General features: G+C 40.2%; 1 protein-coding gene and 6 non-coding genes across 7 annotated transcripts; all 7 read right to left on the bottom strand.

Annotated features, from left to right (window-relative positions):
- Window positions 1-3,967: 3,967 nt before the first annotated feature.
- On the bottom strand, window positions 3,968-7,714 carry ptger4a (prostaglandin E receptor 4 (subtype EP4) a). The gene is made up of 2 exons (XM_010876097.2): window positions 6,629-7,714; window positions 3,968-5,939 (listed from the first exon to the last, which is right to left on the bottom strand). Exons 1-2 carry the CDS (start codon window positions 7,406-7,408, stop codon window positions 5,343-5,345), a joined length of 1,377 nt encoding a protein of 458 aa, XP_010874399.1. The 5' UTR covers window positions 7,409-7,714; the 3' UTR covers window positions 3,968-5,342.
- A 4,220-nt stretch (window positions 7,715-11,934) lies between these two features.
- On the bottom strand, window positions 11,935-12,046 carry trnal-caa. The gene is made up of 2 exons: window positions 12,009-12,046; window positions 11,935-11,980 (listed from the first exon to the last, which is right to left on the bottom strand). It is a non-coding gene; the product is annotated as a tRNA-Leu (tRNA).
- Window positions 12,047-12,659: 613 nt separating this feature from the next.
- Window positions 12,660-12,771, bottom strand: trnal-caa. The gene is made up of 2 exons: window positions 12,734-12,771; window positions 12,660-12,705 (listed from the first exon to the last, which is right to left on the bottom strand). It is a non-coding gene; the product is annotated as a tRNA-Leu (tRNA).
- Window positions 12,772-13,386: 615 nt separating this feature from the next.
- Window positions 13,387-13,498, bottom strand: trnal-caa. Its single transcript has 2 exons — window positions 13,461-13,498; window positions 13,387-13,432 (listed from the first exon to the last, which is right to left on the bottom strand). It is a non-coding gene; the product is annotated as a tRNA-Leu (tRNA).
- A 616-nt stretch (window positions 13,499-14,114) lies between these two features.
- trnal-caa lies at window positions 14,115-14,226 on the bottom strand. The gene is made up of 2 exons: window positions 14,189-14,226; window positions 14,115-14,160 (listed from the first exon to the last, which is right to left on the bottom strand). It is a non-coding gene; the product is annotated as a tRNA-Leu (tRNA).
- A 614-nt stretch (window positions 14,227-14,840) lies between these two features.
- trnal-caa lies at window positions 14,841-14,952 on the bottom strand. The gene is made up of 2 exons: window positions 14,915-14,952; window positions 14,841-14,886 (listed from the first exon to the last, which is right to left on the bottom strand). It is a non-coding gene; the product is annotated as a tRNA-Leu (tRNA).
- A 615-nt stretch (window positions 14,953-15,567) lies between these two features.
- Window positions 15,568-15,679, bottom strand: trnal-caa. Its single transcript has 2 exons — window positions 15,642-15,679; window positions 15,568-15,613 (listed from the first exon to the last, which is right to left on the bottom strand). It is a non-coding gene; the product is annotated as a tRNA-Leu (tRNA).
- Between the last annotated feature and the right edge of the window lie 499 nt (window positions 15,680-16,178).

The raw sequence follows: 16,178 nt of genomic DNA, 5'->3' as shown, positions 1-16,178 counted from the left end.
GCTAAGTACCCCTAACAGATGGACTTTTTGTCCATCTGAGATTTGACAATCACACACTGAATCGTCAAGAAATGGCATGTATACTTATTTCACCCATTAAAATGCTAATCAATTTATAAAATTGTTGACATGCGTTTTTCTTGATTTTTTTATTGTTATTCTGTCTCTCACTGTTCAAATAAACCTACCTTTAAAATTATAGACTGATAATTTTTTTGTCAGTGGGCAAACAGGGGATCAAATATTATTTTCCCTCACTGTACATATGCCATTTTCTTTGACCAATTCTTTTGTTTCCCCTTTTATCAAGAGAAATAGAGTGCAAATAAAGCTCAGGACAAATAGGACAAATTTCACTCAATATTCCTTGTTTCATTTCATATTTGTAAGAACATTAGATTTTTTTTTAAGTAAGGGACACTTGATGTCTAAGAAAATCATAATTTATACAGTGGATATAAAAAGTGTACACACCCCTGTTAAAGTGCCTGGTTCTTGTAATGTAAAAGAATGAAAAAAAGATAAATCATGTCAGAACTTTTTTCACCTTTAATGTGACCTATAACATGAACAATTCAATTGAAAAACAAACTAAAATCTTTGAGGGGGGAAAATAAAAAATAAAAAAACTCACAATAACCTGGTTGCATAAGTGTGCACACCCTTAAACTAATACTTTGTTGAAGCACCTTTTGATTTTATTACAGCACACAGTCTTTTGGGGTAGGAGTCTATTAGCATTGCTCATCTTGACATGGAAATATTTGCCCACTCTTCTATGCAAAAGTGCTGCAAATCAGATTGCGAGGACATGTCCTGTGCACAGCCCTCTTCAGATCACCCCACAGATGTTCAATTGGATTCAGGTCTGGGCTCTGGCTGGGCCATTCCAAAAAGTGAATCTGCTGGTGAAGCCATGCTTTTGTGGATTTGGATGTGTGCTTTGAGTTGTTGTCGTGCTGAAAGGTGAACTTCATCTTCAGCTCTCTAACAGACGCCTGAAGGTTTTGTGCCAAAACTGCCTGGTATTTGGAACTGTTCATAATTCCCTCCACCCTGACTAAGGCCCCGGGTCCAGCTGAAGAAAAACTTCACTGTGGGTACGGTGTTCTTGATGTGCAGTGTTGTTTTTGCGCCAAACATACCTTTTAGGATTATGGCCAAAAAGTTCAACCTTGGTTTCATCAGACCATAACACATTTTCCCACGTGCTTGTGGGGGACTTGATGTTTGTTTCTGTAAATGTCAGCTGGGCTTGGATGTTTTTCTTTGTAAGAAAAGGCTTCCGTCTTGCCACACTACCCCTTAGCCCATTCATATGAAGAATACGGGAGATTGTTGTCACATGTAGCACACAGCCAGTACTTGCCAGAAATTCCTGCAGTTCCTTTAATGTTGCTGTAGGCCTCTTGGAAGCCACCCTGACCAGTTTTCTTCTCGTCTTTTCATACATTTTGGAGGGAGGTCCAGTTCTTGGTAATGTCTCTGTTGTGCCATATTTTCTCCACTTGATGATGACTGTCTTCACTGTGTTCCATGGTATATCTAATGCTTTGGAAATTATTTTGTACTCTTCTCCTGACCTATATCTTTCAACAATGAGATCCCTCTGATGCTTTGGGAGCTCTCTGCGGACCATGGCTTTTGCTTTAAGATGCAACTAAGAAAATGTCAGGAAAATCCTACTAGAACATCTGAACTTTATTTGTGATTAATCCGAGTCACTTTAAATGATGGCAGGTGTTCAATGACTTCTATTTAACATGAGTTTGAATGTGATTGGTTAATTCTGAACACAGCCACATCCCCAGTTATAAAACGGTGTGCATGCTTATGCAACCAGGTTATTGTACGGTTTTCATTTTTCCCCCTCAAAGATTTCAGTTTGTTTTTCAATTGAATTGTTCACATTAAAAGTGGAAAAAGTTCTGACATGATTTATCTTTTCTCATTCTTTTACATCACAAAAACCTGCCATTTTAACAGGGGTGTGTAGACTTTTTATATCCACTGTAAATTTATACACATGCCTTGTTAAAATTTTCAGATAGCTATGTGTCTAACAGGGTATCAATATGGTTCATGTATGAACAAGCCGCTTATAATTATTTGGATTGAGTTTGACCAATGTTTTTCTGACAGTCAAACATCCTTTTTAATATAGCATGTCAACACTTCCTGCATCGCAGGATTGACCCATGTAGCAAATGATAAAACAATGGAAGAATTCACTTTGAGTAATCAGGCAATCCCTGGTCTTCATCTTATTTTCTACGCACCACCTGAGAAAGAGGCCTTACATGCGTCATTCCATATATTCTGTCATGGATAATGCTATAACAATCATGATGAGTCTTAGCATCTTGTTCATCTGTAGGTAACAGCGAATGTACCCTGAGGTTGAACAGTCAGTGTCATAGCCATCCTTGGTGATATAGGACAGACAATTCATGTTGACTAAAGCAGCTTCAACGTTTCTGTGCTACTTTACTGTTTTGCACAGCACATCAATACATCTTATGGTTCATTACTGACAGTACATGACCATGATTCACAATTGACAGACGTGGAGCACTTTAAGGGCCCTTAATGACACTATATGGCCATGAGAAGGTCAAAAGAACGGAAGCGATAATAGGCGGAAGTGTGGCCACTAGCTCAAACCAGACCCTGAAACCAAAAAGATTGTGTACTTGGTTGTCAACTTTATACCAGTGTTTGTCCATAAAACGTCTAGAGGCTCTCTATTGTATTTAAGTTTAAGCAAGAGGCACACTTTTGCCAGAAACTGTGTCTCATGTTGCAATCTGCCCCAGCCTAAAACCTTTGTTGGAATGACTCTAAGCAATGTGTTAAATTTAATATGATATGTGATAAATTTAAGTTTGATAGTTGATCTGCTATATGCACTTTTCATCGTGTGAACATTAAAGTTACTCATGTTGAGGTTGCTCTCACTTTCTGTGATTATGTGCCATTCTCGGCATGTTTGCTTTAGCTACTACATTGCTTGTTCAAGCTTAACGTCAAATACGAGCCATGGTTGTTTGTTTTTTTAGCAGCTAGATAATATCCTGGGAAATCTACTATCTGTTCAACAACATATTTGTGTGCGTGTGCATCTACATACATGTGTGTGCCTGTGCACAGTTATCAACACAAATATTTAGGATTATTTTGCATATTTGAACCTGAACTCATGGTTAGCATCATTTGACCTAAATTTGTTAGGTTTTGTTTATACACTTTAATTGTGTAAACTTGGATAGTAGTGACCCGTACCTTTCTCCCTGCTAACATAAATTATTTTACCTTTTTCTTAGATGACATGTTGTTTAATGTCAACACACTCTGACACCCAATACAAATACACACACACACCTTCCAGGCAACTTACCTATGTGTGGTAGGTTTTGTACCCATGTCTCATTGGCGATCCAAAGGAAATAGTCAGTACCAGTCAAAAGTTTGGACAAACCTATTTTTCACATTGTAGAATAGTGAAGACATTAAAACTATGAAAAAAAACACATGCAATCATGTCATAACCAAAAAACTGTTAAACAAAGAAAACATATATTTAATGTTCAGCTTTGCAGATTCTTGGGCATTCTCTCAACCTTTTTCATGAGGTTGTCACTGTAAAAATTTGTCACCAGGGCACAAGGGGGTACTTAGAAAAATATACAATATAAAATTATTTAGATCTGTTTTACACCTTTTTTGGTTGCTACTATTCAATATATTTAATATCATCGTTTTGAAGTCTTCACAGTTATTCTACAATTTGGAAAATAGTACAAATAAAGAAATACCCTTATATTGTGTAGGTGTCTCCAAACCTTTGACTGATATTATACGTTTTGCGTACAGTGTATTGGATTTATGATTAAAAACATATGTAATATAATCCTTTTACAGATAATACCATTTCAATGTTATTTCAATGTTATTCTGCTGTAACATTTATTGGCATTGGTTTATAACTTGCACCTTCTCACAAAGAAGAAATTATATATGTCAAATAAATATGACAATGACAACAATGTGGTGAATCACTGATGATCTGATACTTAAGTGAACATTAAAATCAAAAATTAACAGAGTCCTACAAATCTTTTGTTTTGTGAGTTTGACAAGCTGCCCTGCTTGTTGGCACAACCATTCCACAACAAAGGCATTCTAAAATACATTCTAATTAAGAGAAATTTGGCATACGTCTCATCTGGAATAAAAGCATTTTGTTTTTATTACACACAACGATGTGCTACAAATGAACTCTCTAAGGCTATTGTGTTGCTACTGTGATGCAAACCAATCAAGTGATGCAAAGCTTCCATGAACTAATGTGCTTCGTAAGAACTGATTTACTCAGGCAGTCGTTACGCACAGTGACAGTCCTCATGCAACATTCCTTTCTATGAATCCTAACACCTCTTCTGTATTTTACAGTCATGTTAGCTTTATGGTGATGTGGGCTGTAAAAACTCAATAGTTTCATCAAAGAAGCAGTATACTGGAGAAGATGCCCTGAACTAAACAGCCTTGCTTCCTGACCTGGAAAGAAGACTGGAAAAATAAACAAACATTGATGTCTCTGGTCGACGTATGACACGTCCACAGTTGACATTGTTGCTGTGCACTCCTCCCAGTTTGTGCGATGTTTGTCATTCTTCCTCTCTGTGCCTCTCTTCCGAATAGCTTCTTGCACATTTTCCCACACGTACGTTGTCCCAAAGCTGAGGCAGTGAAAGCAATTGCGACTGCAAGGCCGAATTTAATAAACCTTCCAGGAGTGATTTAAGCAATGCCATAAGGGACCATGGCATTTTGAGTTTGTTCAGTTACATGCAGAAAAATGGGTAGGCTTACCTAACGTGACAGCTGCATTGGTTACCATCTGATTTTGAGACTTGACACATATCAAATATTAAATTCCACCTGTTTAACTGCTACTGGGGTTTATAGTTTGTACAATGACAGGATGGATTTGTACATTTAGATTTGATGCTTGTTTTATGAGTTAAAAGGGAAACATGAATCGCATCATTCAAGTCAAAAGTGAGTCCCAGAATCTAAAGGTATATTGATTGCAACTCTCTGGAAGTCACCCTCTGGGATTTGCCGGCCACATGTGACAACAAATGTTGTTTCAATCTACTCTCGACACTACTCTCAACACAACCAAACAAGTCCTGAAGCTGCCCAGCTCAGAGAAGGCATCTTGGGCAATCCCATTAATTTAAGCTTGGCATTCATCTGAATCCCAGAACTCCCACAATGATTTGAGAACTGAGAACTTTAGAAGCTGTGAATAAGGCCGGAATCCAAGCAAACAAGTCTTATATACATTTTTCTTGTACTGTCTCGTTTCTTATCGACACATGAAGCACTTGGTCTTTCACACATGACTTTGTGGTCTTTTCTACTACACCAGAAATGCCCCTTGTTACATTTGTACCCTCACTGCTCCTGTCCTCTGCACAACTCTGCTCTGAAGAACAGGAACTTCGAGGTTCTTGGACAGAGGAAATGGGGAACTCAATCTGCTCTCCAGTGTGATGACAGCTACCTTTGTATGGCTCACATCCTTCAGGCAGGTAGAGGAATGTCTGAGAGGTGCTGGACACCTCACTCCTCAGCTCCCGAGACACTAGGGAGGGTGACTCCCGAGAGGAGATGATTGAGGGGAGCTGGTTTCCATCCATGCAGTGGCAGTTCTGCCCTCCTTCTCTCTGCTGCCTCCGTGCTCCTATCTTACAAAACAAACACTTGATCTGCTCAATGATCTTGAGAAGCACAGTTTTGCGCAGAAGGATGTAAATCCACGGGTCCAGGATGGGGTTGAAGGAGGCGAAGCGTATTGATCTAAGATCTGGGTTCTTTTCGAGTCTCAGCTCCACTGGGGTCTTATACAGCTGGTTCAGAAACACCTGCACCTTCAATGTTGAAGAAATTGATACAACTTAATAACATAATTTTCCCTTGCTGAATTAAATTGACATTGATACATATGTTTAATACAGCCTGCTGACACCTGCAACATCTATAACAACACAATTAATGTAATTAATCTAATTGAAATTGTGTGTGCTCGCGCGCGTCCGTCTATGTAACGTTGTGGGCAGCATGGGTAAGCTTTATGTAAGCTATTCTAATGTCATTTTGGAACTAGAAAGAACTGATGAAGTTAACAAACTGACAGTAAAAACAAAATCAAAGCAGTCACTCTGCATTTTAGTAAATAGCTAATGGACGGGTCTTGAGAAACGTATTTTACAGAGCAAAGGATGCAAAGGATGCAAAGACTGACCAACCATGACATTGATAACAGATTTATATATGTTTTGAGAGTTCGTTTACATATTCTTTACACACTGGATCAAAGCATACTTATCTAATCAAGCTAATACGGCACAAGCTAATCAACAAGATAAAATTATGCATTACATAATTTTCTTCCAAAATCATTGGGTAGTAGCCTATCTAATTTATTATAGGAACAATTGCTCAAATATAAAGTATAAAAACCGAGTGTTAATGTGAATAGTGTGCATAAATAGAATACATTTTAAATTAATTTTGAGCGAAAATTGCCGATAAAATGCAAAAAAAAAGTGAAACTTACAACAAGTGGAATGGAGCAGATCAGCACCACCCCTGAGGTGCAGATTAGGACAATTACCATCTGGATCTCCGCGCCGGCGAGATGGCCGAAGCTGAGTATTCTTCTCGGGTCTGCGTTTCTCTCTGGGTCAGTCCCAAACGACATCCTCCGAATAAACCGTCTGTGCATCCGGATCAAAGCCCCGCATACCAGAACGTTACAAATCACTGTGGCCAGAATTAGAATCGAACTGAAGCCGGCATACATGTACGAAAAGGCGGCATCAGTACTGACGTTGCTCCGCCACTCTATGAAGCACCAGGTTTGTGGGTACTGCTTTTTTACTTGTCCTAGACCCATACTAGGTAGAGCACAAAAAAGTGCGTTGGAGATGTAAATACCCAGAAGCGTCCAGCCCGCCAGCCTCTGATCCACGTAGTCATTGTAGAAATACGCATGGTTTATCGCCAAGTATCTCTCTACCGACATCGCGCATATGATGCTGAGCCCCGAAAGTGAGAAGAAGAGGAGAATAAATCCGAAATACTGGCACAGTGGGTCCCCGCCTGGCCACGATCCTTTGACATAAGTGGCGATGGTGACGGGACTGGCTAGGAGGGTCCCCAAAAGGTCCGTAATCGCCAGACCGCAAACAAGCGTGTAGAACGTGGTCTCCTTTTGCTCTTTCCTGGATTTGCAGAGTACCACTACAGCGACGACATTCCCCACTACTCCGAAGATAAACATGATGGAAGGTATAGTTGGGACCATGGTCCTCCCGGTCACAGTATTATTACTCATTTTAGCATGTCCAGACAATTATCAAAATACTACGCTCACATTATAATCTATCTCGACCGTATTTGAAAATAAAGATAAAGAACAGGCCTGCATTAGGACTAGTATCGACAAAATAAAACTTATATTGACATGCTAGAAATCCTTAAAATTCTCCCAAACGAATAACGTCTAAAACTGTTTCCGATTTTAGTTGATTTTTGTCCAGGTATATACTAACGACGTGAATATCGTATTATAATAATATCTCTATCCACGGATGTTAACAAATTACTGGTCCATGTAGAAGATACATTTTCACTCAACTGGCTGTGGAGTCTACAGCGCACTGATACGCCTGAGTAAAGGTCTGTGTGCTTTTTAAGCCATGCTTTATCACTGCTCCATCCCCTCCCGCTCAGATCTAGATTCTAACTTTCCATGATAAGGCACACACAGAACTTTTTAATTTGTATCTGTATATTTGAAATGTACATTTATTTTAGATTTTATAAGCTCATCACTAACAATATTTAAGCGGAAGCTGAAACAGAAATAATATGTAGCCTAAGCAAAACCTGTGGGGTGAACCCCTCTTACAATTGAGAAGTATTTTTATATATATTTTTAGTCCTCAATATAATAGACCTATCAATGGCTTCCTGTTAGTTGTCCTCTGAACGCCCAATTACCTCAAACCACCTATCAGTTTCTCTCTGTATTCTTTGTCAAGGTCCTGCCTTTGAGTAAATAAACATGGTGGCCAGAATGGTGACAGCTAACAACACATGTGACCCTGACAAAAACAGCCCCGGATGCATATGTCCCAAATCCAGTTGGCCTACGTGAAGGTTTCTTGAAACCTTGAGCCACTGGGGAATGACGTTAATATGCTGCACAGAACCTGCTTTCTCTAACACTGTTTGAGGTTCATGCAAGCAATATATGTTATCTTTGCACACAGATACTGTAGGGGAGTTTCGGTGACCAAGATACAGTATCTCACAAAAGTGATTACACCCCTCACATTTTTGTAAATATTTGATTACAACTTTTCATGTGACAACACTGAAGAAATGACACTTTGCTACAATGTACAATAACACACAGCAATTAATGTCTAAACTGCTGACAACAAAAGTGAGTACACTCCTAAGTGAAAATGTCCAAATCGGGTCCACAGTGTCAATATTTTGTGTGGTCAGCATAATTTTCCAGCACTTCCTTAACCCTCTTGGGCATGGAGTTCACCAGAGCTTCACAGCTTGCCACTGGAGTCCTCCTCCACTCCTCCATGACGACATCACAGACCTGGTTGATGTCACAACATCACAGACCTGGCGCTCCTCCACCTTCTGTTTGAGGATGCCCCACAGATGCTCAATAGGGTTTAGGTCTGGAGACATGCTTCGCCAGTCCATCACCTTTACCCTCAGCTTCTTTAACAAGGCATTGGTCGTCTTGGAGTTGTGTTTGGGGTCATTATCAAATTGGAATACTGCCCAGCGGCCCATTCTCCGAAGGGAGGGGATATTGCTCTGCTTCAGTATGTCACTGTACATGTTGGCATTCATGGTTCCCTCAGTGAACTGTAGCTCCCCAGTACCTGCAGCACTCATGCAGCCCCAGACCATGACACTCCCACCACCATGCTTTACTCTAGGCAAGACACACTTGTCTTTGTACTCCTCACCTGGTTGCCACCACACACGCTTGACACCATCTGAACCAAATTAGTTTATCTTGGTCTCATCAGACTACAGGACATGGTTCCAGTAATACATGTCCTTAGTCTGCTTGTCCTTAGCAAACTGTTTGCAGGCTTGGCCACCGTGCTGCAGCTCAGTTTCAGGGTCTTGGCAATCTTCTTATAGCCTAGGCCATCTACATGTAGAGCTACAATTCTTTTTTTTCAGATTCTCAGAGAGTTCTTTGCCATGAGGTGCCATGTTGAACTTCCAGTTACCAGTATGAGGAAGTGTGAGAGCGATGACACCAAATTTAACACACCTGCTTCCCATTCACACCTGAGACTTTATAACACTGACAAGTCACATGACACCGGGGAGGGAAAATGGCTAATTGGGCCCAATTTGGACATTTTCACTTAGGGGTGTACTCACTTTTGTTTAATTAATGGCTGTGTGTTGAGTTATTTTGAGGGGACAGCAAATTTACACTGTTATACAAGCTGTACATTCACTACTTTACATTGTGGCAAAGTGTCATTTCTTCAGTGTTGTCACATGAAAAGATATACTCAAATATTTACAAAAATATGAGGGGTGTACTCACTTTTGTGAAATACTGTTTGTGTGTGTGTGTGTGTTCTAATGTGGTGTTGGATATAAATAAAATAATACAGACCAATTCTAGTTAATCTTCTTCTTCTAATTAATATTAGGTTCATAGTAGTGCTAAGGTTACAGAACCGTGTGAAATAAATAAGAAGCATGGTTAATGTTTGTCCTTCCTGGTAAAAGTTTTTTTTAATTCTCCAAATGGAGATGCTGAATTAAAATTCTTCTTCTGAGAATGATTTCCCCTAAGATTATGGCCCACCTTGGCCATTAATTGTTTTTTTTCGCTGTTATATTTGTACAGACACTTTTTTGCCAGACTGTGTAAGCAGGGCCGGCCAAGAAGAGCAAATGTCTCCTACTGACTGACTGACTGGATTTTCTAAGTACGCATCCTTGCATGCATTTTGGGTCAGGATAGACAAACACATTTGCTGGCTACAACATACAGTAGTTATGTTATAGTAAGCCTTAACTGAAACTGTATACGGTTATATTGCGACTGTTTCTGGCATGGTAAAGTTCATCTTCAGTGTTGCTAGCAATTGCTCAATTCTTGTGATTATTGACGATTTTAATATTCATGTTTGCTGTCCAGATAAGCCTATGGTAAGAGAGTCTTTACAACTTGTTGACTCATTTAATCTCACTCATTCAGTTGTGGAATCTACTCACCAGCTTGGCCATACACTAGATCTTGTTTTGTCATTTGGCTTTCCTATTTGCAATATTGAGATAGATGATATTTGTTTGTCTGATCATAACCTGTTGTTTTTAATGCCACCCTTCCATGCCTGCTCCCTAAATGCAAACTGCCCAGGCAATTTCTCTTGCACTTTTAACCCTTCCACTGCCAAACTCTCCTCAGTTGCTTACAAGGCTTCTCATCAGCAGTATTGAGGTATATTTCAGACCTCCTTAGCCAGCACTCTTCCTCACGGACCCTTAGGTCATCCAACAAACTGCTTTTCTGCGTTCCACGGTCACGTTTGAAGTTTAAAGGAGATTGTGCCTTTTCTGTTGCTGCTCCAAAGTTGTGGAACAGCCTACCTTTATATATTAGGTCCTCTACTAGTAGCAACGTTTTTAAACCCCACCTTAATCTTTTTTCTTTAGTATTTGTGTCTGCAAATGGGTAGGAAGTTCAATTTAGCTGGTTCACTAGTTAGAATAGTATGAATGGTCGCAAGTTATCTGTCTGATTTTTTCTTTCTAAAGGACTGTCAGAAGTAGGATTTGAACCCACGCCTCCATATGGAGACCAGAACACCCAAGTCAGCGGGAAGGATTCTTTCCTTGAGTCTGGCGCCTTAGACCGCTCAAAACCTGACACTGGGCACGACTGACTCTTCTAATTGCTTTGAAATGAAAGTTGATTTCATAATACAAGTAGGGTTCATATAGTGGTTTCATCAAAGAAAAAGCTTTTGCTAAGTGAGCAGATTTAAACAAAGATTTTGCCTGGGTTCACTAGTTAGAATAGTAGCAAGTTATCTGTCTGATTTTTTCTTTCTAAAGGACTGTCAGAAGTGGGATTTGAACCCACGCCTCCAACTGGAGACCAGAAGACGCTACTAACCAGGAAGGAATTAACACTTGAGTCTGGCGCCTTAGACCACTCGGCCATCCTGACATGCATTCCTCCCGACTCTTCTAATTTCTTTGAAAAGATAGTTGATTTCATAATACAAGTAGGGTACATATAGTGGTATAATCAAACAGATTCTTTTTTTCATTATAGCGGGAATGCTACATTGATTTCTCTTGCATTTCACCTGGTGGACCAGGTGTATTGGGTTCTGTTATTCACTCAGGTGATCAACTTCCTCAGCTGTTATGGTGTGATACCTAGCTGGAACATAACCACAGAGTACATGCTGAACTCCACAAGCAGAGTTGTAATATAAACTTTCTAATTTCTTAGAAAATTCACTGTCAGAAGTGGGATTTGAACCCACGCCTCCATATGGAGACCAGAACACCCAAGTCAGCGGGAAGGATTCTTTCCTTGAGTCTGGCGCCTTAGACCGCTCGGCCATCCTGACTCTGGGACTATGACTCTTTTAATGGCTTTGAAATGAAAGTTTATTTCATAATACAAGCAGGGTTCATATAGTGGTTTCATCAAAGAAAAAGCTTTTGCTAAGTGAGCAGATTTAAACAAAGATTTTGCCTGGGTTAGCTGGTTCACTAGTTAGAATAGTATGAATGGTAGCAAGTTATCTGTCTAATTTTTTCTTTCTAAAGGACTGTCAGAAGTGGGATTTGAACCCACGCCTCCAACTGGAGACCAGAAGACCCTACTAACCAGGAAGGAATTAACACTTGAGTCTGGCGCCTTAGACCACTCGGCCATCCTGACATGCATGCCTCCCGACTCTTCTAATTTCTTTGAAAAGAAAGTTGATTTCATAATACAAGTAGGGTACATATAGTGGTATAATCAAACAGATTCTTTTTTTCATTATAGCAGGAATGCTACATTGATTTCTCTTGCACTTCACCTGGTGGACCAGGTGTATTGGGTTCTGTCATTCACTCAGGTGATCAACTTCCTCAGCTGTTATGGTGTGATACCTAGCTGGAACATAACCACAGAGTACATGCTGAACTCCACAAGCAGAGTTGTAATATAAACTTTCTAATTTCTTAGAAAATTCACTGTCAGAAGTGGGATTTGAACCCACGCCTCCATATGGAGACCAGAACACCCAAGTCAGCGGGAAGGATTCTTTCCTTGAGTCTGGCGCCTTGGACCGCTCCAACCTGACACTGGGCACGACTGACTTCTAATTGCTTTGAAATGAAAGTTATTTCATAATACAAGCAGGGTTCATATAGTGGTTTCATCAAAGAAAAAGCTTTTGCTAAGTGAGCAGATTTAAACAAAGATTTTGCCTGGGTTAGCTGGTTCACTAGTTAGAATAGTATGAATGGTAGCAAGTTATCTGTCTGATTTTTTCTTTCTAAAGGACTGTCAGAAGTGGGATTTGAACCCACGCCTCCAACTGGAGACCAGAAGACCCTACTAACCAGGAAGGAATTAACACTTGAGTCTGGCGCCTTAGACCACTCGGCCATCCTGACATGCATTCCTCCCGACTCTTCTAATTTCTTTGAAAAGAAGTTGATTTCATAATACAAGTAGGGTACATATAGTGGTATAATCAAACAGATTCTTTTTTTCATTATAGCAGGGAATGCTACATTGATTTCTCTTGCACTTCACCTGGTGGACCAGGTGTATTGGGTTCTGTCATTCACTCAGGTGATCAACTTCCTCAGCTGTTATGGTGTGATACCTAGCTGGAACATAACCACAGAGTACATGCTGAACTCCACAAGCAGAGTTGTAATATAAACTTTCTAATTTCTTAGAAAATTCACTGTCAGAAGTGGGATTTGAACCCACGCCTCCATATGGAGACCAGAACACCCAAGTCAGCGGGAAGGATTCTTTCCTTGAGTCTGGCGCCTTGGACCGCTCCAAACCTGACACTGGGCACGACTGACTTCTAATTGCTTTGAAATGAAAGTTTATTTCATAATACAAGCAGGGTTCATATAGTGGTTTCATCAAAGAAAAAGCTTTTGCTAAGTGAGCAGATTTAAACAAAGATTTTGCCTGGGTTAGCTGGTTCACTAGTTAGAATAGTATGAATGGTAGCAAGTTATCTGTCTGATTTTTTCTTTCTAAAGGACTGTCAGAAGTGGGATTTGAACCCACGCCTCCAACTGGAGACCAGAAGACCCTACTAACCAGGAAGGAATTAACACTTGAGTCTGGCGCCTTAGACCACTCGGCCATCCTGACATGCATTCCTCCCGACTCTTCTAATTTCTTTGAAAAGATAGTTGATTTCATAATACAAGTAGGGTACATATAGTGGTATAATCAAACAGATTCTTTTTTTCATTATAGCGGGAATGCTACATTGATTTCTCTTGCACTTCACCTGGTGGACCAGGTGTATTGGGTTCTGTTATTCACTCAGGTGATCAACTTCCTCAGCTGTTATGGTGTGATACCTAGCTGGAACATAACCACAGAGTACATGCTGAACTCCACAAGCAGAGTTGTAATATAAACTTTCTAATTTCTTAGAAAATTCACTGTCAGAAGTGGGATTTGAACCCACGCCTCCATATGGAGACCAGAACACCCAAGTCAGCGGGAAGGATTCTTTCCTTGAGTCTGGCGCCTTAGACCGCTCGGCCATCCTGACTCTGGGACCAAGACTCTTTAATGGCTTTGAAATGAAAGTTTATTTCATAATACAAGCAGGGTTCATATAGTGGTTTCATCAAAGAAAAAGCTTTTGCTAAGTGAGCAGATTTAAACAAAGATTTTGCCTGGGTTAGCTGGTTCACTAGTTAGAATAGTATGAATGGTAGCAAGTTATCTGTCTGATTTTTTCTTTCTAAAGGACTGTCAGAAGTGGGATTTGAACCCACGCCTCCAACTGGAGACCAGAAGACCCTACTAACCAGGAAGGAATTAACACTTGAGTCTGGCGCCTTAGACCACTCGGCCATCCTGACATGCATTCCTCCCGACTCTTCTAATTTCTTTGAAAAGATAGTTGATTTCATAATACAAGTAGGGTACATATAGTGGTATAATCAAACAGATTCTTTTTTTCATTATAGCGGGAATGCTACATTGATTTCTCTTGCACTTCACCTGGTGGACCAGGTGTATTGGGTTCTGTTATTCACTCAGGTGATCAACTTCCTCAGCTGTTATGGTGTGATACCTAGCTGGAACATAACCACAGAGTACATGCTGAACTCCACAAGCAGAGTTGTAATATAAACTTTCTAATTTCTTAGAAAATTCACTGTCAGAAGTGGGATTTGAACCCACGCCTCCATATGGAGACCAGAACACCCAAGTCAGCGGGAAGGATTCTTTCCTTGAGTCTGGCGCCTTGGACCGCTCCAAACCTGACACTGGGCACGACTGACTTCTAATTGCTTTGAAATGAAAGTTGATTTCATAATACAAGTAGGGTTCATATAGTGGTTTCATCAAAGAAAAAGCTTTTGCTAAGTGAGCAGATTTAAACAAAGATTTTGCCTGGGTTAGCTGTTCACTAGTTAGAATAGTATGAATGGTAGCAAGTTATCTGTCTGATTTTTTCTTTCTAAAGGACTGTCAGAAGTGGGATTTGAACCCACGCCTCCAACTGGAGACCAGAAGACCCTACTAACCAGGAAGGAATTAACACTTGAGTCTGGCGCCTTAGACCACTCGGCCATCCTGACATGCATTCCTCCCGACTCTTCTAATTTCTTTGAAAAGATAGTTGATTTCATAATACAAGTAGGGTACATATAGTGGTATAATCAAACAGATTCTTTTTTTCATTATAGCGGGAATGCTACATTGATTTCTCTTGCACTTCACCTGGTGGACCAGGTGTATTGGGTTCTGTTATTCACTCAGGTGATCAACTTCCTCAGCTGTTATGGTGTGATACCTAGCTGGAACATAACCACAGAGTACATGCTGAACTCCACAAGCAGAGTTGTAATATAAACTTTCTAATTTCTTAGAAAATTCACTGTCAGAAGTGGGATTTGAACCCACGCCTCCATATGGAGACCAGAACACCCAAGTCAGCGGGAAGGATTCTTTCCTTGAGTCTGGCGCCTTGGACCGCTCCAAACCTGACACTGGGCACGACTGACTTCTAATTGCTTTGAAATGAAAGTTGATTTCATAATACAAGCAGGGTTCATATAGTGGTTTCATCAAAGAAAAAGCTTTTGCTAAGTGAGCAGATTTAAACAAAGATTTTGCCTGGGTTAGCTGGTTCACTAGTTAGAATAGTATGAATGGTAGCAAGTTATCTGTCTGATTTTTTCTTTCTAAAGGACTGTCAGAAGTGGGATTTGAACCCACGCCTCCAACTGGAGACCAGAAAACCCTACTAACCAGGAAGGAATTAACACTTGAGTCTGGCGCCTTAGACCACTCGGCCATCCTGACATGCATTCCTCCCGACTCTTCTAATTTCTTTGAAAAGATAGTTGATTTCATAATACAAGTAGGGTACATATAGTGGTATAATCAAACAGATTCTTTTTTTCATTATAGCGGGAATGCTACATTGATTTCTCTTGCACTTCACCTGGTGGACCAGGTGTATTGGGTTCTGTTATTCACTCAGGTGATCAACTTCCTCAGCTGTTATGGTGTGATACCTAGCTGGAACATAACCACAGAGTACATGCTGAACTCCACAAGCAGAGTTGTAATATAAACTTTCTAATTTCTTAGAAAATTCACTGTCAGAAGTGGGATTTGAACCCACGCCTCCATATGGAGACCAGAACACCCAAGTCAGCGGGAAGGATTCTTTCCTTGAGTCTGGCGCCTTGGACCGCTCCAAACCTGACACTGGGCACGACTGACTTCTAATTGCTTTGAAATGAAAGTTTATTTCATAATACAAGCAGGGTTCATATAGTGGTTTCATCAAAGAAAA

The sequence above is a fragment of the Esox lucius genome, chromosome 13 (genome assembly GCF_011004845.1).
Source record: "Esox lucius isolate fEsoLuc1 chromosome 13, fEsoLuc1.pri, whole genome shotgun sequence".
In the NCBI taxonomy this organism is placed as follows: Eukaryota; Metazoa; Chordata; class Actinopteri; order Esociformes; family Esocidae; genus Esox; species Esox lucius.
The sequence above is the reverse complement of the archived record's forward strand: the minus strand, read 5'-3'. Positions and strand labels throughout refer to the sequence as shown.

Coding starts and splice junctions, on each gene's coding strand:
- ptger4a (XM_010876097.2), bottom strand. CDS start 7,408: ATGAGTAATAATACTGTGACCGGGAGGACCATGGTCCCAACTATACCT. Junction 5,940..6,628: donor TCTGCTCCATTCCACTTGTT/GTAAGTTTCACT, acceptor TCAACATTGAAG/GTGCAGGTGTTTCTGAACCA.